Consider the following 27,305-nt stretch of genomic DNA (forward strand, 5'->3'; position numbering starts at 1 on the left):
AAGCAAACGACAAGAAAAAAAAAACTACTGTCAAGAGAAAAGTGGGAACAAAAAGGCGGGTATCAGCTGATGACAGACTGAACACTCTTTTAATATTTAAAAAACAGACATCCAATGAACAAAAATTATTTTCCCAAATGATGGTTTTTCTAATCCGTTTGTCACCCACTTTTTTGATATTTAAAATAAGGCCACAAAAATTCCAGGATTTGATTGAAAATGTTAAAAACTATAGACACACTTCTGTTCTGTGTGCATCCTCACGATGGGTGGTGAAGAAGAGGTTGGTTCACGTCCTCTCCTTCCTTCACGCCGCGCACTCTGAGGGGTCTCGTCAATCTGCAGCTGCTGCCTGTGATAAGGCCCCCCCCTCCCCCCGCTGAGGCGCTACCTTATAAATGGACACACACTACCTCCATCACACACAGCTATCGAAGACGCATGGGTAACGTTTTGGAAAAAAGCGTTGCCGTTCTATCTTTGTCTTTCTCTTTTTCTGTCTGTCTCGGTTCAGCCTGAATCACTCAATCTCAACTGATGCTTTCTCTTTTTTTTTTCTCTTTTTTTTTCCCTTTTAAAAAAGAGTCAATTCCCAAAAGAATAGGTATAACATAAATGTGAAATTGTTTGTCCAGTCATCCCTAGCCTATCTTAGTAAACTAATGATTAAATTAAAAGCAGATTTTTAAAGATATTTTGGGGGGGCTAATTTAAAAAACAAGTTGCCCTCTGAAAAGCCTGATGACGGCCTGTTTCTGTGACTAAGGGCCATAATCTGAGTCTCTGTCTCCCTCCTCTGTTCCTCGACCCACCTATCGAGGTTTAGTTTGTGGGCCAACATCCTCCAGTCATTTCCTCTGGTCTGCGGTGCGTCCAGACTGCCGCACAACTTCTGTCGGATGGAGACGGGGATGCGAAAGGCGTTTGGCCCGACCAGTGTGGTGATGTTACTGGCAGGGTCCAGCAGAGACGTGTCAATGCTCTGGGAATCCTGCAAACATCGAGAGAGAGAGAGATAAAGGAAGCGTACTTGGGGCAGCCTGCGTGTACATAATTTGTGCATTACGAAGGTGAAATGACTTTCTCACACGGCACATTTTAATTTCTGGGTTGTATAAAAAGCAGATATTTTTCTTCGTACTGCCATCCTTTAATCTATGTAGGCCAAGTGATTTTCAAATAAATTGCATGTTGAGGATTAAGTGCAGAAGGTCCGGTTACAAAACCAGAGTGGGTTCCAGAGACAAAAAAAAAAAGGCGAGGCCAGGCGGGGACACAGCACAGCACTACATGCACTGTAATTCATCTCATTACTGAGCACAAAGCCCGAGTGCTCCTCCATCCCTCATGCTCTGCTCTCCTGGCCAGATGGCCTTTGTGAGGCAGGTAGAACACGACTAGAGGGTGATTATTCCCCCTCTGCTCTTGTCCTGTCAAAGGAGGGATGCTATGAAGGCTGCAGGTTCAAGAGTCCTTGTCAGCTTTTGTAAATGTTGCAAAGAGATAGAGGGGGGAACATTTTTAGAAACCAATTTCCTCAACAACAAAAAAAATGTTGCATGTATCAAAAAATCAGGGCTGCTCAGATTTCCTTGTAGACGTAAGATGTAGACTTGAGTAATGGCTGACACTGACCAGCTGTAGATTAATAGCTTATTTCGACAAACACAGACAATTAGCATTTTGACAACTTTGACAAAAAATACAATCTTTGCTAGAACAACTCTCGAACAAGATGATACAAAAGTTTCACCACGCGTTCTGTCGGGACATTTATTTTTTTTTTTCACCCTGGTTACGGATCAAATGGAACGTTACATTTATGGAAGTATTGAGCATACCTCCGAGAGTGTTGTGTCCAGCTGAAAAATCTGTCCCTCTCCCTCCACTTGGCGCACGCATATCTTGCAGGCCAGGTCCACCGTGCTGGCAGAGAACCGCTCCAGGGTGAAGCAACAGTGGTGGTTTCTCTGCGAGCCGCTCCACACGTGCTGAAAGGACAGCTCCTGCACAGAGGCGGAGAGGGAGGGAGAGTCAGCGGTTGGAAAAGCGAAAAAAAAACGAGTCAGCGCTTCTCCGAGGGGGAGCGCGAGCAGCTCACCTGGTACTTGGCGAGGAGCTTGCTCTTCCACAATGTGTGCGGGACGTCGTGGATGGAAAGTCTCAGGTTGTGAGTGCTGTCTTTAAAGTTGAGGGTCTTTGGTTCGTCTAACAACTTCCCGCCCATCTGCTTCTCCATCTGCAGGACTTCCTGCAAACACAAATGCACACTTTTTAAGCGTACGGCACAAAGCACACTGACTTCTTTGTTTTTCCTGTCGACGACATCATGTTTGTGAATCTTTCAATAAGGCACGACAAAAATCTGTTTTCTATAGTAAATTCATCCGTCTCACAGGGCTTTATGAGTCCGGCCGTGTTGTCTGAAAGCAACTTCATGTCCTTGCAGCAGGATCACTATCACTTCTCATTACCCACTGCCAAACTTAATAACCCTGTTTAATATCCCTGCTCGGTATAATAATCCTTCTTATCTCTCCTCCGTGTAGGTAGACAGAGGTATTGAACGGAAGAGGAGGGGGATAAATGCAGCTTATTTTGCATTGGAGGAGCAGCAACATCCTTTCAGGAAGCCCGCCTGACAACTCTTATTGTGACATATGAACACAAAGATTTCACTTCCTGCCTCCCACCACCTCATCTTGCTCCTCGCCCCACAACACACAAACATCTACAATCAGGAATCATCAACGCTGACAAACAGATTCATCTTTTGCAAACCAATGATTAGGTCTATGTGTTTTACCTTGAGTGAGTCCTGCGTGTCGTCCAGGCAGTACACTCGGATATGATACTCCATGGCGGGGCAGGTGACGGGGCCGAAGATGGCCAGTTTGAGGCGCTTGGTGGTTGAAGCGCTCAGAGATTGGCCCACGAGGCAGTAGGTGCCTAACGTCTCTGTGAGGATGTGGCAGGCCTCGTCGTCCATTTGGATGTAGCACGGCGTGGTGAAGTTCTCCTCTCCTACGACCACCACGTCCTACGAGGTGGACAGGAGGACAGGAAGAGAGACGCAGTTTTTGAGAGGCAATGAGGTTGTCGGTGTGAAAATGCAATCGCGAAGAGAAAATAAAGAAGCTACACAGTGCCTGTGCCTGTTCGATGGCCACGTCTGGCCCATGTATGTGAAACACAAGATCATGATCAAAGAAGAGGTTTCTACTGCTAATGAAACTTTCTTTGGTGGACGGTTGAAAAATCAAAGTCATATTTTTATTCATTTAATTTAACAACTTTCATTCTATGAAATGGCTTTAAAACATTTTTTTTTTTTTTTTACTTCCGTTCCTGTTCCACTAAGATAATAATACTAGGCAACATCAGCTCCATTTGTAATCTTTTTTCCCAAATGACTCAGTCTTTTGACTGATCTTTTGCACGTTTGTGCGTACAAAGAGAGTGTACCATTATGCATTGTCATCTCATCATCGCATAAAAAGCACTGACAGCTTCTTCCCTCATTAACAAGTCTGGGAACAAAGCAGAATGTCTTCTCTGCTGCTGCTGCTGCTGTTGTTGTTGTTGTTGTTGTTGTTGTTGTTGTTGTTGTGAAGTCAAATTGATCTTGTGAAGTTGCGTGATTGCAAAAACTCTTTAACTTCACATGGTTACATTGTCCTTGGTCTGTGGCAACATAAACGAGAACTCGTGGCTCCAATCTTTGAAACATTACTACGTTTAGAACACATGTCTGACTCCACTGACATCCCCTCTTTGGAAACTTGGAATCACATTCATATAATTACTTTCCTGAAAAAAAGAGATAAGCATTAATATCACACGTTTTTAAATATTAACATCATAATGAATCATTGATTTACACAGACATCTGTGGGCATCATGTATGTATGGTTTTATTCATTCTTATGATGGGCAGCAGTTTGACAGCAAACACTTGGTGGTCAATAGATTTAATGTGTGTGTGTTTTTTTTCTTTTCTAGGATATAAAGAAATTTGATATATTGTATATACTTAACCTTCTCTCACTTTATTTCAGTCATGTTTTCCCTTAAAGGGGAGTAGTTGACCCACAAGCAATAAACGCAAACACAATATGACTATGGTTTAAATCAGGATAAATGTCTGACTTTGACATGTTTGAGCTGGTAGCGTTTGAAATGAGTGATGTAAAGAACGTGATTGTCTACTTTATTGTTTTTTCTTCTGTTTTTTTTAAATAAAATGTTTATGAACTGAATCTCTTATCTCTTAAAGTCAGGGTCAAAGCCTTTTCACTATAACACTTTGCAAGGAAGAGTTAGTGATGCCTGACACCCTGCCTCTGTGCATGTGAGCTGATGGAACAGTAAGTACCCAGACCATTTATAGTTGACCTCTGTAATAGAACTAACTTCCGGACATATTTCTCTTTCATTAAGCCTGTCTGCTCTGAACACACTTATGTGGCCCTGTCCCTCTCCCTCTCTCTCTCTCTCTGTCTTTTCCTCAGTAATCCAAACACTCCTGTGAACAGCACATTGGCATTAATTCAGCCTATTATGAGAGACAGAAGAGGAATTACAGCATTTTATTGTGAGCTCGTCCATTTAACAGCAGTATTATGGCTGATCATTAGACGCTTTAACAGCTCCTGAGGGGGGGAAGGGGCTGGGGCTCTCTGTTGGGGTATAATTAGAACACACAGTGGAGGGGGGGAAAGTAAGCTTTTGCTTCATACGTGAGTGTGTGTGTGTGTGTGTGTGTGTGTGTGTGTGTGTGTGTGTGTGTGTGGTGGCACAAACAATCAAACATGTAAACACACACTCGCACAAACACAGATTCACGCGTCATAATCTATTCACAAGTTCTTTGACATTATCTGCATCGTTTTGTTGGGAGCTGTGTGAGGACTCATGTGAGGAGGAGAGTTACTGAAGCATGCTGCTCATTATATGACCTGCTGTCGTCGTCGTCATCACCACACCATGTTTCCTTGATGACACTGCGCGTGCATGTGTGTGTGTGTGTGCGCTTAGATGAGGGAGGGCTGCCAATAGAACTGACTTTTTTCACTCTTTGGAGATGACTTTATATATAAAAATACTGGGGAATTAGTTCTTCAGAGGAGCTCATCTCTGCTGTTTCTGCTGCTGTGATGAATACACGGTTTGACAGAGCGTGTCATATAAAGCAATAATTCACGCGTTGCAGTATGGAGTCGGCCTCAGCGGGAGGAGAAGCTCATATACAGGAAGCTGCCGTCACCTTGGATATTACCATCTGCATTTCTGACAGGTCACGGATATAATCAATAGCAAGCACGTAGTCCCCACAGGAGACCACATCCAATAAAGGAAATATTGGAATTCATCTCCTACGATATTTGTAATAACCAGACATGTCAGATTCGGCAAAAGCTGATTTAAGGCGGTTTGATTCCCTCTGTTTGCATGTTAAATCGACTCCAGCATGCGCAGCGCTCACTGATGATTTCCGCCTTCTTCGCAGTGCTCATCTTCACCGGCAGATCTTAATGCAAGCTGAATGTAGACTGATGGTAACACGCCGGAGGATTGTCAGAGTTTCACTTCTAAATGTCCGGCTGAAGACCTGGCCCTTGATTAATAGTTAAACTCGGCTTACTCGGAGCTTTATTACTCAGTTTACACTTAGCTTTATTGGCTGCCCTCGAGTAATTCATCAATGTCACGAAGGCATGCGGGGCCGCCACTGTGGCAGTGTTTTTTTCCCCCGCTCTATAAGTCTTATCATCACATCAGCAATAGACTTCCTGAAAAAGATGTTACTCCAGTCACTACTCAATGATGAGCTGACAGAGGGACGTATATTTGATAAATGCTGGCGGTTTTCCTGTGAAGACTTCAGCAAAAATATGAAGTAAAACACTGATTTGTTGCAGCGAAAAATGGGGAGTTCTGTATTTCCTTTGCACTATTTTTTCATTCTGCCCTGCTGCCGCACAATGTTTATGGTTTCTTTGACATTTTTGAGCACCCTCAACTCTGAGGAGGCTCCAGCAGACTCCTGTATGTAAGACTTGGTAATAAATGGCATTAAAGAAAAAGAGGCTGTTTTGAAGTGTCAGAAAAAAAGATGCTAATTACTGACTACAACAAGATTTGTCCTCTTATTTTAATCTATCAAAATGTGTCTGTTTCAGTTTGGAGCATGTTTGTGATCAGGATGAGAATGTTTCTCGAAAAATGATCTGTTTATGGTTGCTGGACAATTCTTGTTTGTGTATGTGAAGCCCTTTTTTTGTTGTTGATGTCTGCTTCTGTGTGACGGACTGAAAAAGGAGCAAGAAGGATGGACAGCTTCGACAGACCCGTTGATACTGCTGCTTCAACTTATCATCACCAGAGCTCCGAGTAGTGGAGCATTCAGGCACAAGTCTTGCACAGGTTTACCTACAGGTTTACCCAGCACACATTCACGCAACAGCACACACACACACACACACACACACACACACACAAAATGACCAGGCATTCATAAAGGTAGATGAAAACGCTCAGGGGAAATATGCTCCCTCTCGGATTCCTGCTATCAAAAGTTTGTTAGCTCAGCACCTGGTTGCAGCAGGGGTTTGGTCAGAGTGCTGAGCTGCACAAACAAAGCAAAGAAGTTGATTCCCTTCATGTCCTCTGCCTTTATCGTCAGCCGCGTGCCATTTGAACATTTGTTTTTCACAAATTTTTGGTCTTTGTCAGCAGGGCTGGTCCCAGGAGTTGATCTGGGGTGGCATGGGCCCCTGAAGCAAACTTTTTTGCAACCTCAGATGACATGATGACAAAAAATTTAAAGAAATGTGGACTGTGACGACTGTCGAATACCTTAAAGTCTGCAGTTATTGGTGATAGAAATGAAAGGTCAGAGCCCTATTTCAGCCACCCCAGTGAACAAATGCAAGCGGATGCGATGTATATCATATAAAGTAAGGGTTACACTAGTGAGTATTATTTCAACATATAACTTTTACACTTTACATGGCTGGCAAAATCACATTTTCAAACCTGGCTATGGTGACACACACATAAGGCCGCCATCGCACAGTTTCTCACCTCCCACTGGTTTTGCTGCGAATGGTTCTTGAGCTGGATCAGCCAATCCTGTTGGCCGTCACACACGGCACAGTGGTGCATGGTGATGATGACGGGCCGAGTCAACAAAGCCCCAGGGGGCCCGCAGCTCACCACAGGGCCTAGCACAGTTTGGCCATCATCCACCGACGGCCTGGAGGTACAAACACACACACAGAAACACACACACACACGCTGTTTAGTGGCGACAGTGACAGCAGTCAGTGTGAGGGTGACATGGCAAAGCTGACAGGGGTAAACACCGCTCTGGGGTGTTGATGTAACAGGCGACAGTGCGTACCTCATGTTGTCCTTCCTCTGAACCGTCACATACATCTCATACACTCTGCCCTGAGGAATGGCCCCCGCTGGAATAAGCAGGCTCACCCCTAGGGAGAGCAAAAACAGACAAACAGGCATTATTTTTATGCTAGATGTGCCATGTAAAAAATGCATTTTTTTTTTTTTTAACTTTTCGATCAGTATAGTTATGCTGAAGCCTTCTGTCATGGGTGTGGTAAAAAGGTGTTTCTTAGTCAGTGAACAAACAGAGCGAAAAACACTCTTATATTCAGTAATATGGATATTAATGACTTGAAGCTCTACCTTTTACATACCTTTTAAGAACGAGATATTATCTGGAACAAATGTATATTTTAATGCATTACTGACATTACTGAGGCGGAAGAGAGCATTTAAATCCCCAGTGAGGTAAAGTAATAATCACTATTCCTCCCAGCCCCCACACACAAACACTCCGGCACTGGTGCTTTTTCCACTGGCATCAGGAAATGATGTGACATTTCATTTCTAAAATCAATGATCTCTCTACTCTTCATAACATTCTCATATTACTGCAGCCGGCATGATTTACATTTTTCTATCTCAGATTGATTAGATATGATATCCTGTCCATTTTTTTAGAAACCCCCCCCCAAACACCAACACATAAACATTCCCTCATGCACACAAAAACAAGCAAATACACACTGACACACAAACACAGTATTTCCCTCTCTGGAGGGGGTTTCTCAGATAGCTCATTGATTTCCCATGTCCTTGTACTGAACTTTTTCTAAAGGTGACAGACAGCTTCTCGTGCTTGCCAGCAATGCAATCACAATTCTGCCACTGGGATGTCTCACACTGTGTCGTTCCCTCACAGCAAACGCTTTAAAGAGACAGCATACACATTTTTAAGGTGCAAAAACACCAAACAGCCACACAGTGCCACAAAATATGCCATTACCCAGACACACGAACAGATCCGATATCAAATGTGCCCTATCCGCTCTCTCTGCCTATGTAACATGATGAGGTGGTGAGCATGTGCAGCAGCTGAGAATATTTTTCAGAATCAAAATGTAAAAAGAAAAAGCTAAGAAATTTGAGAAGTCAGTGTATCCTTTAATGTCACTGCCAGTTTGTCTAAGCCTGTCGACATACATCTGTGGCATGTTACAAACAGCCCGCATGTGTTTGAAGTGAGGACAGCATGGCTAATGTAAGCTGCCTGAAACTGTACACCTTTACATCAGTACTTTTGCTGCACTGTAGGTATCTGTCAACCCCTGTCAAACTGTGTGCAGTCACACTGAGAGGTTACATATGGTTAGGTATATCATTTCAAAGTCACGTCAGTTTGTAGTGAGTATGCTCCTGAGAGAGCCCCGAATAACTGAATTAATAACTTAATGATTTTTTATTTACCCTTAAAACTGATGAGAGAGCCATCAAGCTTAAAGTGAGAGGCATTCATGGATATTAATTCATTTGATTTCTTTCTTAGATTGATGAAATGATGGTGCAACTTCTACATTTATTTCATGATTAGCCTAGCTTAGCATTATTACCTAGCTTTCTGAAAATAAAAATAAAACCCTACGCACACATGTGCACACAGTAGTCACATGGTCTCACATGTACTAATTCACAGATGGAGAGGTTAAAGAGGAATTGAAATAAGAGCACATGAGCAAATGAAAACACGCAGCTCCATTAAAAACAGGAAGAGAGACATCGAATACGTTTCAAGATGAATGATTATAGAAAAGTAGATCTCCCTCATTTATTCTACGATGATAGATAGCTAGCTAGCCAACTCAGCTAGATAGATAGATAGATAGATACTTTATTGATCCCGAGGGAATTCCTGACCACAACATAGTAAGTATTCACCACCTGTCAAAGTTTGGTTCAGTACCTGAGTTGGGCACAATCAGATGCCCCCCTTGCGAGCTGAAAGAACCCAACGCTGTGCAGGATGGATCCCGGGTCCGGAGTAGCGTCTGGGTCTGCGTGCGACGGCCCATCGTGCTGTCGCTGTTGTCCAGGAGGCAGTGCGGTAGCTTCGGTGACAGTTTGGAGGAAAATTCCCCTCCCAAGTCATCCTGCGGGGTCACTAAGCCTGAGGAGTTGTACACTTTAATCTTCAAGTTGGGCAGAGGGTCGAGCAGAGGGGAGTTGGTCATGGGGATTTTGTCAGCCACATCATGAAGGGCGTAGACAGGGCCCCGGTACATGGCCGCTGCTGATGTCAGGTCAGGGGGAGCTGTTAGGAGATCAGCTGGAAAAGAAAAGAAAGTGATTCAAGCAGAGAACATATCTTACGAGAAACATTTCAGTCATCTTTTACTCATTCCCACTGTGAATTGTGGAGAACTGGTAACCAAAATAACCATGAGGAAATGAAGTGTTGGCAGCAATCAGTGAGACGGCAGCCATGCTTTATTCATTTGTTTTTTCACTCATTTGGGAAGTCCACTTCACCACCAAGAAACATTACTCAGTCTGAGGAGTTCAGGGTGCAGCTGTGATTCATGAGTAACAGATGGCTTCACTAAAAACTTGGTTTACCCGCAAGGTAAAAAGATGAATGTTCAAAAGCTGGACTGAGTGGGTGGAGCGATGTTGCTCCACCACTGCCTCCAAAAATATTCAAGACGATAGATTGACATCCCATAAAAAAAAAAGTTCTGTTATTGTAGTTGTTTAGTAGTCGCAGAAGTATTAATGACATAAAAAAAATGTTGGCAATATTTTATGACTGTGAGCACTGTAAAGTTTTATGAAGCAACACTAGTGTATATTCAGAATTCAGAAACAGGAAAAGGTACACTGAAACTGGCTACATAAAGGTAGTGGACATTATTGTAGAAGTGCCTTAAAACTGCATTATTTTAAAGGCCAGTAGGGGGAGTCACTAGCTACAGTATAACAATAAGTAGCTTGATAGATGGAAACTATAAAAAGATGACACTACTTCCTAATTGATTTATTCTCTAAATAAATTTTTTTCATAAATGATTATGACCTAAATAAAATCTATATTTTTAACATTTTCTGGTCTCGTGAAAAGTAAAACAAACAAAAACAAAAAAAACATAAAAAAGGTGACCTGTGATTGACAAGCAGTCTGTGCCTGGTTAGCAGATATACTTGTGTGATGATGACAATCTCAGAGAGTTTACATTCAGCAAATATTCTGTCTCTAGGCTGAGCTTTTTCTACCGACGCAATTGTACGTGGCTTCTTCCTCTCTGGAGTATTTAAAATGTTACTTCCTCTTTCTTTGTTTCTGCTTCGTTTTTCTAGATCCGTGTCTGTATCCATGCAGTGTTTTGGTCCAGCTCACTGCCACCTGTCTGCATCCCAACGGTCCTACTTTCAAGTCCTGCGTCACAGGCCTAAATCTAATTACAGTTTAATATGCGACATACAGACTGGCCTTATTATCCTTTAATGAAGGGGCACAGTTTGGTCTCCCATCACAGCGACAAGCATTTTAATAGTTTCATCACCTCGCTCGCACGAACATGCTGTCTGCTGTCTGTTTCCCTCTAAAGCTCCTCTATGATCTAAAGGGCACATTTACATTCACATCAGACCGAACACACAGAGCTCTGAGGGCTGCTGAGTCAAACATGGCTCACCAGGTTAATGCTTAAGGTTGCTCATACAGGAGATCCCCGTAAATTTAGCAACACAGGTGTACCATGTGCCAGGGTGTTGAACCTCAGTACTTGATGTGGAAGCAACTGAATTGTTTGTAGCACGCAGCGTTGAAAAAAGTGTTCGGTCCGCTTTTGCTTCCATTGGCTAGTTCTTCTTCTGTTAAAACCATTTTACTTTTTTTCTAAACATATTTATTTAAAGGAAGAGAAGAAGTAAAAGACTCCAGCAGGGGCACTCTTGCAAGAAAACGTCAGAGTGAATGAAACCAGATGTCAAAATGACTCCATTTACAATATCAACAAAGAAAACAAAGATTCTTGGGGGTGTGGCTACCTGTGATTGACAAGTCTGCCCAGCTAAGTCTCTTTTCCAAATATGGTCACTTCTAGCTCTTAAAAAACACAACACAATGACACACTCACATTTGCGAGAGAAACACACAGAAAACACACATATCCATCATGGGCCCCACCTTTGCGGGCAGTTTTGATGCTGACAGGCTGGAATCCTCCGTTGAGCGCCGAAGTATCGATGATGTCAGAGTCGAAATCGCGGTGGTTCTTTCTGTAGATGAAGAGCGCCACGGCGACAGAGATCACCAGGCACATGATGACGGCTATGACGATGCCCACATACAGGGCCACATCATCCGTACTGGGGGCCACTGGAAGAGGAAGAGGTGGGGGGAGGAGGCGAGGTGGGAGGAATAAGAGAGGCAAAAGATAAGAAAAATAGTCTTTTAAGATCTCATAAAAACACATGAACAGCGTTAAGCTCTTGCTCAATATGCAGGAGTTGTGATGAAGCCATTATCAGCAGACTCATATCCTGGTTTAGGATTGAAGCGGATATTAATAAACATCTGCAGGGAAATAAACGTGCACGGTATATCTTTTCACTGTGGTTCTATCTGACTCATTGTGGTAAATAATCTGGGAGTCACAGATAATCTTGACACTATTAATTATCAAAAGAGAAACGGGATAATTATGCAAAGAGTTTCAGCTCTTTTTCTTACGTTCAATTTGGACAAATGTTTAGAAGTGAAGGGCACACAAGTATCTCTGCTGACAAACCCATATGCAAAAAACAATCATTGTGTGATTATATTAACAACGTAGGAAGCAGTTTTACAGTTAGAGATGAAACAGTCATCTTTCCATTGCACAGCTTCACACATTGTTCAGATAATAAGAATCAGGAAAATAAAGATAAAGATGATCAACTCAGTGCAGCTAATAGCTTGCTGTGCAACCCAATGACACACTGTCCTGACAAGCAGCTTCAGAAGGCAGATCTGAAGTTCTGAAGACGGAGATATAAACGTTTTATCTCGAAATTACGCTGCTCTGCGTTGGAGCTCAGACTCTGTCTGTTTCTTTGTTCTTACACACTGCGAGATAAGATCAGAGCATAGCTTGCGTTTTCTCAAAATTGTCTTTCTTCTCGCTCTCCCTCCCAAAGCCTTTCTGTCCACTTTCCAGCTGGAGAAACCTCTGTGATTAGCAGGCCTGGCGTGGATAAAGTGAGGCTTTTAGACATGTGGACGCAGACAAGAGAAGACTTCAGAGCAGACACTTTTAATGGATGCCTACTGACAGTGTGGACTCTCTGTGGCGTTTGGTAAAGAATGTCCTTCGCTGTCACCGAGTTGACAAATGGGGAGAAACTCTTCTTTACAGGAAGTGAAATGCCAGAGGGCCTGCGTGAGCATGTACAAATGCACACTTCTGAGTGTGTCAAGGAGGGTCTCCAGAAATTCAAAGACTAAAGAATAAAATCGCATTAGTATTGCTTTTTTGACATGATTTGAGTACGCAAGTTGGACAGAATTTGCACCAGTAGATGGCAGCATCAGCCATAGATCCATGTCACTTTCAGGGCACGCATGACGGCCGAGCATTTGTGTAAATTAGCCTCATGTTGTTTGAGGGATACAGATGGCTCTCAATCTGCGTCTCTCGTGTTGTCTTGCACAAAGACGGAGAGAGGACTGGAGAGAAAAAAAACACAAGAGACGTGGGGGGAAGCTTTTGTGAACATCTATCAGTAAATTGTGTGTTTTTAATGTCGTCCTTGGTCTCTGTTTTTTTTTTTCTTACTTAAAAACTTCAACGGTTGATAAGTAGGTTTTGAATTCTATTACATTTACAAAGTGTTTCAGGCTGTTCACCCAACACTTGTCGTCAAAAGAACACGTGGTCAATTTAAGATCCTTTTTATTCCATGCTCTGAACATGAATCTGGTTTGAAGCTGAATCGTGTTTGACCTTCGGCAGGACATTTCTGTCACTCACAGACAGACAGTTATTATAAAGAAAGTAGATGGCTTCTTTGGATGTCCTGATTGGACACAATTAAGGAGGCGGGAAGGAATCTAGTACTGTAGTTTTTTAAAGACTTTGCTGCTTAAGAAGGATAAGTAAGGCCCTCACTGAGACATTGCATTAGAGAGGAGTGTTGAGATACTTCCATATATATGTGGGGCCTCTAATCCTTCCTCCTGCACAGAAATGAACACAGAACAGAGCGAGGGAGTCCATGATGAAAGTCTGAAAAATGTAATTTCACTGCACTTCCTCCGCCAAGCTTCCCTGCAGTTATTTAACATATATCCCCCCTCAGTCGTACAATCTCCCCGTTCTCGCTTTGGTGATAAAGGCGGCAACCTGCTAAGTGTACGCATTAAAATGTATCACTTAGATTAATACATCCCTTTGAACATGAGCCATTGTCGGAAGAAAAAAAAAAAAGAAGGAAAATACAAGAAATGGAAATGAAAGGGATTATTGAACACTTCATTCTGGGTGAGGACGCAGAGATTTACAGAGGGAGGGTGAGGTAGAGAGAGACAGAGGGAAATATACAGAGTAAAAGACAGCGAGTTCGATTCTTCAGGGGAGTCAGAGCCTGAGCTGATGAAGAGGCGAAGTGTCAGACTGAAGTTCACAGGAAGCAAAAGGATAAAGGGCAGCGCCAGCTCGGAGTTAGAGAGGAGCAACAGCGCTGGAAAGAGACAGTTGGCTAGCAGAGAGGCACCACGGGAAATGACAGGGCAAAATAAAAAAAAATAAAAAAAAGGAAATGCCATGAGATCGTTATCCCTGAAATAAATAGAGTGGAATAAATCAAACGTAGATGGGCAGGAGAAGAACACAGGTAAACATGGTGAATGCAAAAAAAAAAAAAAGTAAAAAGAAATGAATAACTCACATGATTTTCCCAAATCATTCTTGTCTCTAGCCTCAGAGGACTTCTGATAAAAGGAACCTTGAAGAGAGCGAGGGATTGTTGGTGGGAGAGAGAAATCAGGGTGGGTGGGGTGGGGTGGGGGGGAGGGAATGATGGGAGAGGAATGATGAAAATCAAATTTAAGCCAACAGAAAAAACAAACTCAACAAATGAGACAGCAACAAACTCAAAAGTAGGAGTGATGACTCAGAGAGGTGATCTTTCTAGATTTAGCCCCCCCCCCTCCTCCTCTCCTGATCTGTGTATAGAGGATAGAGATGGATGAGAGATGTTTGGGTGGGGTGGGGGCGGTGGAGGGTCTGCAAGGGGAGTGGCTTTATCCATCATCTTGGCTTAGTGCCTCGGCAGCGGCAGCAGCAGGAGTGATGCTGGCAGGTGAGGGGCTGATAAAGCCAAGGGCTCCAACAGCGTCAATAGACGCTACAGCCTTGCATCTGTCACTGCAGGGTGGATGGAGATGGTGGTGCATGGGATAAAAGGGACTATTATGAGAGGAAAGCAGGATATAAAAACAGGTTGAAGTAAAGAAGTTTGGAAAAAATATATATCCTATAGATTCTTCGTGTGGACCCAAATGGCTTCAGGTTGGCTTTTTCATTGCTTGGTTGAAGTACGGTGGCCAAGAAGGGCCATTGTGCTGCACTAGCCTAAAAGGGCTGCGATTGAAAAATCAGTTATACAAGTTCAGATCAAATAGAGTAACAAAAATGTGCTGCTTTTAGCTCAAATTAAATCATCTGAAAACAACCCGAGGGAGAAGGTATTTCCAGAACAGGTTCAGAGGACAGAAGGGATTCAGTCCTGAAGGAGTACCAAGAGACCAGGCACTGACCTTCATCAAAACAAAAAAATACTGTTTCTCTACCACTCAGTGTGACTTTGGTTTTGCATAATTTTTTTCAAAAGATGATGATTTATTTATTTTCTTTTTTTTTTCCTTTTGGGTTGGAGGGGTTACCAGCTAATTGTATACATTTAAAAAGAACACGTTTTTCCCATACCAACTACTTAATACTTAATACAGGTCCAAGAAAAGAGACATTATGAAGGATTAAAATACAATGACAACAAAGAGAAAAGAAAAAGAAGAGAACTTCAACACATTAAAGGTGGAAAGAAGTTTTTGGAATATATTAAGTCTGGTAATAATGCTTTCAGAGGCAGTTCAAGCACAAATGCAGTCCTTTCATGTGCTGCACGTTTCCTTAGCTGTGTTTCTTTTAGGTTATTGTTAAGTGCTATTTAAATTTCTATTTGCAACCTGTTTCTTCTAATGGAAATCTTTGAGGCCGTTGCTGAGTGTTTGCCCTTGTAGGCCACCGTATTGAAGCTGTGTGGAACAGCAGCTCACTAGAAAACAGAATATTCAGTCCTTGTGGGACATCCATAAACAACTATACAAACAATGAAGTCCTTATTGGAGAGGGGGAGAGCCACAGGCAGACAAGTGGAGCGACAGGAAAATCAATGGCTTGATAGATGGGGCTGGTGTGTACATGTAATCAGGCAGCAGGGAGAGCGGGCCGGAGCAGGGGGACTGTCAGGGTCAGTGTAACTGATGGCCCATTTGAACCCATCCTATAGAGTTTCTATTCAACGGAGCTCCTTTGCTATAGCTAGAGTAAACGCATGCTACACTGGGTGGGCTGGGAAGGGAACCTCGGAGCTCCAGACAGACACAGATTATTCTTTCCTGACAACATAAAGCGAGGGAGGAAGGGGGGCTTCATAGTACAGGAAATCCAAGTCAGTATATACACAAGTCATTATTTCTCTCAATAGATTTCCAGCCTCAACGAAGAACACCGTCCTGAAGCAAAACTGGGGTCGTCATTGGAAGAGCTGAAGGTTTATTTTGTCTGCTTCTTGGGATCGACTTAGGTTGAAAAGGATTTGAACGTCATTTCCAAATGTTGACCATGAGTCAAATAAAGCCCTTTAACAGTCTCAATCCAGCCCTTTAATAAATCGATAAGGAAACGTAGATGTGGTACAAAAACTCAAACACACAGCAATAGAGATGACAGTGATAGTGATTAACCAGGTTATAAGATCACTGTTTGGTTGGTAGTCTAGTTAGCTCAATCGTAAGTGTTTATTGTGGAGGAGTTTTTAGGAGGGTCAAACGGATTGAAGATGAAGATAAAAACATTTCCTTCATGTACTTCTATGTATTTTAAATCCAGTCCCTCTAAGAAATGGAGTAAGCTGTTATAGCTGTAATTATGTTTTAAAAAACTACTGCTACATATGAATACAGAAAAAAAGAGTGTATTTTCCGTCATGTTTCTCCAGTCTCTGGTCTATGGTAGCAATAAAGGATTTGCCCTTGCGGGTGTGTGTGCTTCCCTTTTGCTAAATCAATATGTCAAGAAAATGTCATGTCTGAGAGCGGGGTTACCAAAGGCCTGGAAAACAACATCAGAATGGAGGAGGACGGACCACAGAGGGAGCGCACGAAAAAACACAGATTCAGGCAGGTCATCCTCGGTGAAGTGTGAAAACTATACCCTCGTGTAAGTTGGGAAGTTCTCTTTGAACAGGCAGAGTGCAACCTCTCTAGATCAATCTGCAGACATTTAACTTTGTTAAGTCCAACCCCTAAACTCCCCGACAGTCTAAATGTGATTAACAAGCTGCAAAGTAAATTACAGCACAACTCTTTTCTTTTGGACTTGGGTCAGTCGTGTTTTTACAGCGCCAGAGTTGCCAGAGTTCTATTTCCAGCCCTGCTTGTATCAAATTCCTTTTGACAAATACCTGCGATGGACTGCAATTGAAATGATTTAAATAAATTCAAACAATGGAAAATAAGATAAAGCTGCAACGGAATCCACAGACACGTGTTTGCTTGGATCCCCGCCCTGCACTAGAGGGAGCAGATCAGCGGTCCGAGGTGAGTTCAGATTGCACACAACTTCCATTCCCAATCATATTTGCCATAATGTGAGCTTTTAGATAATGGGCCGTTCTCTCTAAATGCTGGTGGAAATGGTCATTAGCATTGACATAAGTGGCTTCACCCTCTTAGCTTCTGAAAAAAAATCAATCCCTGGAATGATCCTAAATCCATATCATCGTGGCTTTATATTCTCTGCAAACTAGCCATCAATCTGAGGAGAACTAATGCTTCTGAGATGGGCTGAGTCACAGAGCGGGATGGGAGAGAAGTGCAGGTTGGATGTATGATGTGCTGCAGAGGGAAATAAAAAAGGATGAATAAGACAAATCAGAGTAGATCTTTCGATTAATGCCTGATGTTTCTGTACAGCCAGATATACGACCTTGGCTATGAAATCAGCTAATGCATTCATCTGATGCTGAATTAAATAACTGAACACTGAAGTCATAGTTTCCTGTCAGTCCTCAGCACATGTGGACCTACAGAACAGTATATGTTCCCTTGAGTTTGACCCAGCTGTGTCCAAAGAGTGCTTATGTGTGATGTCAACACTAACTTACAGAGGAATGTTTCGTGACATTAGAGTATGTGGCGGTTTACAAACTCTAAGTGCGGCCAAATCTCACATCGTCTGCACACGGTGACAGCCAGCTGTATCAAATTCCACACATCCAGGGACCCAGCCTCGATTATATTATTAGTGTCACAATCACCATCTGTAGTAGGTTAGAGACACAATGGAAGCATCTGTGACAGCGTGTGGGTCTAACACCTTCAAATATGTTTACTGGAGAGGACCCTGATTAAACTAGACGCAGAAGTTAACTCGGTTACTGTGCAGCCGTTCCAGCTTCTCAGTCTCCTCCTCTGCGTATACTTAACCCTGTAGATTCTGAACACACACACACACACACACACATTGGGGCAAAACATCAACTGCAACACCATTCAAATCTGTGAATGTATTATAAGGCGTAGGGAGCAGGATTTCTGGCTGAACTTCAGTTCCGGGCTGTTTTATTTAACCTGCTGGAAGGAAAAGATGCAGAAAACGTTTCACTGCCTGCAGAGAAAATATCTGACTGCGACCGCAACAGCACCTTTATTTAATGTTCGCTACAAAACAGTCAAACTGGCTGAAGAATTTACGAGAAAGAACTTCGGTGCATCCTGGAGCCTTAAGTGCACTTGAAGTCCTTCTAAGAAAGGATTATGGATAAAATACTTCAACATGTTATTGGCAGCACCTAGTGGCCTTATGTCTTTGAAACAGCAAGCTGGTCTTCAAAGCAGTGTGGAAGTTGTGACCCCTTACATGCAGTTACAACATAATCACTTATTATTGCTTCAAACAAAACCCTAAAATTCTAAGCCTGTGACGATAATGCCATAGACTTCTCCCTCATGTAACAGGGTTTTGTTTAACACGTACTTATATTTGCAGCAGGATGAGATGTGCAGGAGTTTCTAAGTTCATGTCATTCTTTCACAGCTTTTGTGTTTTATGCATGTTCAAGTGAGGAGGCAAAAGTGTTCAAGCAACGTCTTATTGTTTTTAGATGACTGAAGTGGAACATCGTGGGTGAAAGACGCGGCGAGAGCGTTATGTAAGGATGTGAAACACAGCGTTGTGATGAAAGAGCGGAGTGAAACTCATGGTCAAAGGGTGAAGAGATTTCTCTCGGTGGGCAGGTCAGAGAGAGTAGCAGAGGATTAGTCGGGTACTCACTCTGCATGCACAGCCCATCGGTGCAGTTCTTGGACTGGAGTACCATGCCCTCACAGTCCTTCCCCCCGTTTTTGGGTGCCGGAGCGCCGCATTCTCGCCTCCTCCAGTGGGTGCACTCTGTCCCACAGGTGGACCACTTACTCCACTCTGTCCACAGGCCATCCACTACCACACAACAGACAGGACAGAGCAGTGGAGAGTGAATGAGATGACCAATGATATATGAGGACAAATGAGTGTATGAGTGGAGTTATGTTGCAAAGAGACACAACATGTAAGGGTGGAGAAACAAACAGTGAAATATGCAAACACAGACTTGTATCATATTTTGTGTATTTTGCTTTTCTTGTTGCTCTCCACCAACCGCTGAGTGGGTATTTTGTTTCTGGAAGAATTACCTGGGCACAGAGGATTGCACGCCAGCTTCTGGATGCCTTGCCCATCGCATATGGAGCCGCCGTTGAGCGGGGCCGGGTTGGTGCAGCTGCGTGTACGTTTCTGATAACCCCGACCGCAGCGGCTGTTGCACACTGACCACTCTGTCCATGTGGACCAGCCACCATTCACTGGAAGGCAAGGGGACATAAAGTGTTAGAATATCTCTCTTTTTCCAGGTTAATTTTTTTTTTAAATCTCTCTTTGAAGCATTTGAACGCATCAAGAAGACTCCACTCTGCTCAGGATCTTTGAATCACTGCAAACTTCTGCATTTGTCTTCAGCAATTACAGCTTTGTTCATGGGGAATCTATAATGTTTACCAAATAAAATTCAACAAAAAGTGTTTTACAGAGAAGACAGTAAAACAATACAATTATGTGTGACCATGTTTTAAAAAATAAAACCTGGAATACAAATGCAGAGGGCATGAAAAAAAGAGTTAGTATATGACATTTGGATTTGGGAAGGATATTCTAAAGTATGGCCTGTCACTGTATTATTATCTTGAATCCTTTGAGCCCTTCACATGCTAAATATGCCAAATTTAAAACATATAGGCCTAAAGTACATCTACTTTTTGTCTTTTGACCCTGAAATCTCAGGTCATTTCGTCGCTGTGCAGCCAGACAGTAAATTCTGCTCCGGTTGCTACATTTTCCACTCACTGAATCCTCCTAATGCCTCTCTTCCCACTCTCATCCATCTCTGTCAGAGACTAAATCCAGTGCAGAGTGACACCAGGGCTTGTGGCTGCGAACAAGTCAGTGGCATTTGCAATGGTGCAACTCTGGGCCCCCTTGGAGCCTCCGACTTTCAAATGTGACATGCTTATGAGTGAAGCCCAAAATATTGGACTCCAGGGGTGAAGAGTGCCAAAAACCCACATTTCTTCATTGGCTGGCTTCTTTCCTCCATGGATTATGGATCTATCTTCTGTCCTCCTCCCCCCCCAAACATCGTACACTCTTTTTTCCAATGTCCTTACAGCAAGTGTGGCGAACAACATGCTGCTTGTCATTCTTATTTCTTCATCTGCAGTATCTGTCACAAGGCTCCCCTATCCTTTGGGGTCTTCGCTTGTCGCTTCATTTGCACTTTTATGTACAAAAAAAACTGTGCATAAATGTGCAGACTCTCATTTTGGATAAAGAAACAAGGACAGTACAAATAGACGCAGTGGCTTATTGTGCAGCTTTTTTTTTTCATCTCAAGGACGAGCTGACATCAAAGCAGTTTTCCATCCCTAATATAGAATGGGGTATTGATGGGAAAGCCTTGCAGAGTTAGCAGTCCTTCGCCATAGAATTGACTCTCTTGCTGTTTTTTTTTAATGTAATTTTACATCATCTCTTACAATGATCAACACACTTTTCAATGTTGCTTTCAAATATAACAGAAGATAAGAAAGTAAAAAAGTGGTGTGACAATTCTGTTCAACTTTCAAGTTTCTAACGTCTGTTCCTTTTTGTTTTAGTCCGTTTATCCATCAACATACGCGCAAAAACCTCTTCATCTAGTTTGCACCGCCTCTAGCAGGAGTTGAAGTTCGACTTTGCAGCCGTGCTGTTCAGAAACAGTTGTTTTTGTGGATGTTAGAGAGAGACAGTGGGCGAGTCAGCGTGAAACCACAGCGGGGGTCTTTTAAGTGCGGATCAGCAACGTCAGCCACCTCACTCACTGTTCGGAAAATCACAAATCTTCTATTTTTTGCACACCTTCCTTCCAGCAGAAACAAAGTGACTGAATGTGACACGCTGCAGGAAACATTATGCAGCATGACTTTGAAAATTGTTTTATTTTGAGCCGACTTTTTTGAAGATTTCTCAACACTTTAGTGTCTGACTTTAAACATGTCTTTTGTTACTATCTGCATCATGGATTAGGTAGTTTAATGGTCATTTACCGTAGACAATAACTGTGGCTGTGGTGCTTCGTCTCTTAGCCACGATGTTCTTAGCCACACAGGTGTAGTTTGCGGTGTCGGAGAGGCGGGCCTGTTTGATGATCAGATTGTGGTCGATGGTGATATAGAAGTTTCTGTCATCTGCAGGGTCGATAACATCCTCATTCTTTAACCACTCCACCTGAGAAGGAGAGGAAGAAAGGCAGATATTAGACATAAAAGTATATCAAAACAGAAGGCTGACCCGCAAAAGTGTTTAAAGAGCTATAGTTTTTCCTGTCTATTTGGAAAGTCTCAGAACAGAAGTGAGTGCCAGGATTAGAGTGCAATTGTTTACGTCCCTGAGGTCCTGCTTCAAAAAGTCAATATCTATCATGCTCCTTTTATTCTCCCCTTAGAACAAAGTGCTACAGTAGCAGCAGCGTTGACAAACGGAAGTAAAAAAAAATATTTCTGAGGCTGAGAGTCTCTCTGACCTTTCCTCATGAGCTTCATTTCTCCAAATGATGCTGATATTGCGCTCCTGGCACTCTCACAAGGCAGGGGACCATTTAGAACTTTCATTTGGCTGTAAATCACAAAGATTTCTCTTCAAGAGGTGGAAAAAAAGAACAACGCGCGCCGCCTCACACTCTGCCGCCACTTTGATTCAAATATTTCTTGCTTGTCTGGTTTTCTTCAAAATGGAGGCGTCCAGCAGAGAAGAGGCCTGGCAAATACCTAACTTCCTGTGTTTTGTTGATCTCCCATGAGGAGCAGGGCCTGATAAGAGATAAGAGGCGAAGGAGTAGTACAGGAAAGATAAGCGGGATGTTTACAAAGGGTCTTTCACATGAGAGACAAGTATCTGCAAAAAAAAAAATTGGAGCAATAATCTGATATAAGGCCTGCCAAAACAAAACAGTGTGGGCTTACTTTTGTTGGTGGATTGCGTCAGAAAGAACAGAAAGAACAAAACATGTCCAACACAATAGCCCTAGAAGTTTTCTGAGAGGAGATGATGAGCTATTTGTGACACGCACCAGCAGCTTCACTGGTGTCTCAGTGAGCTCGAGATGACAGATATCAAAGAAGCCATCAGTGTCACACCTCAGTAAGTCTTTCTTATCCAGTGGGAGCACATCAGAGAGGGGCAGAAAAAAATGTTTTCTATAGCCTACTTTGCTGCACAATTATTTCACACTTAACCTCTTCCAACCCAAGCCGCATTGGAAATCCCTGCCTACATGATGCAAGGTGCAACTCGTAGAACGTTCTGTACATACTGTAGCTTGATTCACAGAGAATTAAAGTCAACCTCAGTAAATGTGATCCCCCGCTTATGAGTGTTTTCCTCCATAAAAATGTATTAGCCGAATCAATCTCATGGAGTCAGGGAGGATAGAAGCTATCTACCAGCTGAAATGAAAACTCTCGCTCTTCTACATGTGCACTAAGCAATAGCGCTGTATGAAATCAATATACAGGAGACGCATTTCATCAATCAATCATTCCCTCAGCGTTATTTTTCAAGAACATAAAACCAAATAAAGACTCACTTATAAAGAAAAGGTTGTTTTTGTACTAGCTGTTCATGATTTCATTTTGTTTTCCTGCATGCTTAATGAAGCAGCTTCATGATTATACAAGTCAATGAGAACTGCAGCGTGAATCATTTACAAGATATCTAAACTGTGGTTATAACAGAATCACTGCTTTAGTGCAGACCTGTTAGCTTAAATACATCCAGTGTTCAGATCTGTTAGCTTAAATACATCTAGTGAGTTATAGTTCTTTTAAATGTGTTCAAGTTATGCGTTAATATGTAGAATAAATACTGATCTTTCCTATCATATCCGAGACTATCAAATCTAAATGTTAGCGAGGAAGTTGATAAATGCTAGCATTAGCTGTGTTCTGTTGGGAGATAGCGTTCTGATGGTACTTTTCACTGTTTGTGTCTTTGTTAATGCTTAAAAATCAGGAGGCAACGAAATAAAAACAATGTAAGATTCTAGGACGACTGACCTTCAATAAAGGTGTAAGATGTGATAATATTTGACCTTTTTGCATGTGAGCTGACGCTACAAGATGGCTATGGTGTGAATATTGTCCATTTCGACAACACCCTAAGCAGAAGGATAGTCGCTCAGGGTGTTGTCTGCTCTTTGCGCAAATACTGTTTCACATCCAGCTGAAGCACAAAGTGCATCGGAAAGCTTACTCAAAAGTGTGTACAATCTGACATTTTAGTATTGTGCAATTGAATTGGCTTCTGTTTAAGTTGTATTGAAACATGTCTGGTTTGACCTTCCCTGAGGAGCTAGTTAGACGTCTGTCAAGCTCCAGAAGCAGAACTGGAGCCTCTTAAGATATTCAGATTCTCTTTGTAGATTGGTCTTTATATAGTGAAGTCTACATCATTATAGATACAAACAAATAATGTTAATTACTCAGCTTGTCTTAAAGATTGTAATCACTGCAATTAAAGTAATGATCGGCTATCAACACTATTTAATTATAGATAAGGAGGCTGCAGTGATTGTAGTGAATGCATCTGTGTGTTTTAAATAAACCACATACAATTGACTGTCTTTATTTATGTGTTACAATATTTACATCCATTCTTGTACAATCTCAAACTAACAAAAACGTCAAACATGACCAAAAAGAAAAGCCCCAGTGTTTAGAAACAAAGGCTTGAAAACCATGTTGGTATCTCTGTCACAATACAAAGTAAGGGGACAACTGTTCAATCAAAAGATGATGCAAAGAAGAGAAACAATGAGTTTTGTTGAACTGATTAATCAATTCTTTTTCAGCTCTGATTCAGGGCATCAGGCCTATTCTCCAATAAAAATTGACACTAGATACAAAGAGCTGGTTATCCATTTTGCACCAGTCACTGAGACAGCTTCTCTGAAATGAGCTGCATTCAGATGTCAAGAGCACTTTTATATGAGAAGGTAATTAAAAATTGAACAAAAGAGCTTTTTAGAGCAGATGGAGCGGTGGGAGGGAGATGAGGTGACGAGGGATAGTAAGTGATAGAAACTCATGTCAGAAGTGGAAATGTACGTGTATATATGTGTGAGAGTGTGTGTGCGTGCGTGTGTGACAGAGGGAAGAAAAGTGAGCAACAGTTCACCCATCATTTACTCTGTACGTGCTATAATTGGGACTCATTAATAAAACCCTAGATGAAAAAGAGTAAGCCGATCTCTTCACTGCACTTGAGGAGAAAAAAATAAAAATTATTTAAATTCAGCTGCAGACGCGTCTAACTTTCTTGCATGCCAGCAGACACAAACTTGCACACACATGCGCACGCACACACACACACACACACACACACACACACACACACACACAGGCTCGCAGCTCGTTAGAAACTGATTGGCAGCGAAACATCCGGAGAGGTAATTGGCACATTTCTTGTCATTAACGGAGGGAAATTGCCACATGTCAGGCATCATAAAAAGAGGGAGTCTTCCTGTCTGGTCAGAGGAAGGAAAGTGACAAAGAGAGTGAGAGAAGGAACCTTAAAGCTGGAGATGAAGAGGAGACAGACTGGGAGGTGTTAGACAGAGAGAATGAGATAGATGAGCGAGAGGGAGCAGGTGCATGCGAAGGAGGCAAGTGTGTCAAAATATAAATGATACAACATCGCCGAAAGGCAAGGATGGGCAGAACAGACTGAGGACGAGAATTGAAGCCAAACAGGTCACAAACAAGTGACTTTGTCTTGAGTTACACGAGAAGACAGAGTGAAAGAAAACACGAGGTGAATAGAAAAAGATACAACCGAGAAGTGACGGCTTTTTCATCTCCTCAGTTCTGGAAAATTCACAGTAAGTGAAGGATTTGTAGGATGCTACTGAGAAAAAGTAATAAATACAGAAAAGTGAGCTGTCAAAGGAGGTGGTGAATAGCGTGGGAGCAGGAAATCAATGCTCACAGAGATGAATCAGTGACAAACTTGTGTAGTGTTAGAACATAGTTACAGTATGTGTAACAGTAAAGAAATACAAAGAAAGTGTGTGCATTCAACAAAAGTAATGGCTGGAGGGTGAAAGATACGTCCTGTCAATGAAACTGAAAACTGGTTTCATTCATAGACTGGTACAAAAGCGCTGACTGTAACCTTGTTTTGAAAGTAGTGCTACGTTCCATTTACCTCTGAACTGGGAATTCGGAGCTGGGAATGACATCACACCCAAGTTGACCTTGTTCCAGTTGCAAGTTGGAAAAGCAACATGGACGTTCTAGAGGGGGATGGCCAAACTCAGAGCTTTAGGAGTTATAAACCTGTAAGTCACACTGGATACATCTGTTTCTTTACAGGGTTCCATTTTGCGGCTTTTCACATTCTTTGAGAAGAATCAGAAGACGACTCCCTCTCTACCAAAGGGCAACACCATGAGCAATCTAAATCATGTTAAAGCAATAACGCAGACCCGTACTGTACTACACTCTGCGCTTATTTACAGAAAATGATATGATCCCTTTACCATAAACAGCCTCTTAATACAGTATGTTTTCGTGATATTAGTCAGAATAAACTAATATTTGGTAGCAGAACATTCAAGAATGTGGAATGAGCAAAGTGTACACAATAATGTTGCAGTGGTTGCTGCTGACCTGGTTCAGTTTTTTTCCTCTCACATTTTGCTGAGTAAACCAAAGATTTTATTTCAAGCCAAAATCAAGTTAAGTACTATTGCCTCGAGCTAATGTTTTTTTGTTGTTGTTTCAGTGGTTCAAATGTTTATGAACCTATGGGTCTATGGGTAGGATTTTAAAATAAGACTTCAACTGATTTCTGTAACACAAGTATATTCATTTGTTTCTCCATGTCTTTTGTATCTTTGCTTTTTTTTTAATGGGAAACAAACAAACTATACAATGCAGTTCAACAGTTGTCTATCGTGTATCGAGAAGTACCAAACGTTATACTGTAAACAGTCATCGAGGCAACTAACTTGTGTTGAACATGCAGGGTAGTGGGTTTAAGGCACCTATTTATGCCTCAGATCTTTAGAGTCACCAGCCATGCTGGCCTACATCCTCCTGAATAAGCTTCAGTGTCTGCTACTGTCCCTTCTTCCCCCACTAGCAAGCAGACTTGCCTGCAGCAGAAATGTAGGAGTAACCACTGAGTGGGCTGTTTCTGCGCTCTGCCAGGGTGTGCCAGCACAACACTAATTAGCCCGATATACAGAATACACTGTATACAATCCGCTCACTTGTTAAGAACCAGTGCGAGGCAAACCATTCATTACTCATAGCTGTTGTGTCAGAAATAGACGGTACAGCAGAGTGTGGGGGTGGAGAGGGGGTGTGAAAAGGAGGAACGGGGAGGGAGAGAATGTTCCACGGAAATGCGAGCGCTTCCTCCACAGAGAAGTCATTATGAGCTCTCCTGCTTCTCCATGTGAAGTCTAACTATCTATCCTGTGTAATTTATTCATTTAGCTCTTTTCCCGCAGCCTAAATCCACTCACTTGAATGACACACCTGGAGAACGAGCCACAAAAGGTTACAAACTGATTATTCAATCATTCACTATGAGACAACAAGCCATATGCTCTGCATCTGCCTGCAGGACTAGTATGGAAATGTGGGGTTGTATAAATATTAACAAGCCAAAATGCGCTAAGGTGTGATATATTGTGTTGTGTTGGGAAGATGTTAGGCAGAGGATGGAAGGTGAGGTTAGGTAAGAGAGGCGGAGTTGTTTGGGTGGTTACCACTGCAGGCCTCCACATGAAGACAGATCACTTAGACTCAAGCCAGGAGTAATGACCTCCTCCAGCTCAGTCCCATCGAAAGCTCTCCAAAGACTTTTCAAGGAGAATGGCCATTTCTTGAAGTAGTCCAAAGGACAGACAGATCCTCAACTGCTGCAGCACAACTCTCTGTTTTCTCTCACACAAACCATGTGCCTCTTTACACAGTATATGATTCCAAGAATCAACTCCAGTAAACAGACAATCTGTGCTCAGTGCTCCTCGGTCCAAAAAAAGACAGGATCATTTTTCAA

The 27,305-nt window shown here is 42.4% G+C and overlaps 1 protein-coding gene across 2 annotated transcripts in view; it reads right to left on the minus strand.

Annotated features, from left to right (window-relative positions):
* Positions 1-634: 634 nt before the first annotated feature.
* The window catches only part of unc5cb (unc-5 netrin receptor Cb), a 110,076-nt gene continuing 83,405 nt past the window's right edge, over positions 635-27,305 (minus strand). The window contains exons 5-16 of one of the 2 annotated variants that reach the window (XM_079364365.1): positions 21,284-21,464; positions 19,340-19,507; positions 18,942-19,106; positions 14,272-14,328; positions 11,531-11,722; positions 9,308-9,670; positions 7,406-7,493; positions 7,087-7,258; positions 2,807-3,040; positions 2,102-2,251; positions 1,842-2,006; positions 635-991 (exon numbers count right to left, since the gene is read on the minus strand). In XM_079364365.1, the coding sequence (XP_079220491.1) occupies positions 686-991; positions 1,842-2,006; positions 2,102-2,251; positions 2,807-3,040; positions 7,087-7,258; positions 7,406-7,493; positions 9,308-9,670; positions 11,531-11,722; positions 14,272-14,328; positions 18,942-19,106; positions 19,340-19,507; positions 21,284-21,464 (2,241 nt within the window). In that variant the 3' untranslated portion in view covers positions 635-685. The remainder of the gene's footprint in view (positions 992-1,841; positions 2,007-2,101; positions 2,252-2,806; positions 3,041-7,086; positions 7,259-7,405; positions 7,494-9,307; positions 9,671-11,530; positions 11,723-14,271; positions 14,329-18,941; positions 19,107-19,339; positions 19,508-21,283; positions 21,465-27,305) is intronic. The other variant, XM_079364366.1, reaches the window with a different exon arrangement.

The sequence above is a fragment of the Symphodus melops genome (genome assembly GCF_947650265.1).
Source record: "Symphodus melops genome assembly, chromosome: 16".
Classification (NCBI taxonomy): Eukaryota; Metazoa; Chordata; class Actinopteri; order Labriformes; family Labridae; genus Symphodus; species Symphodus melops.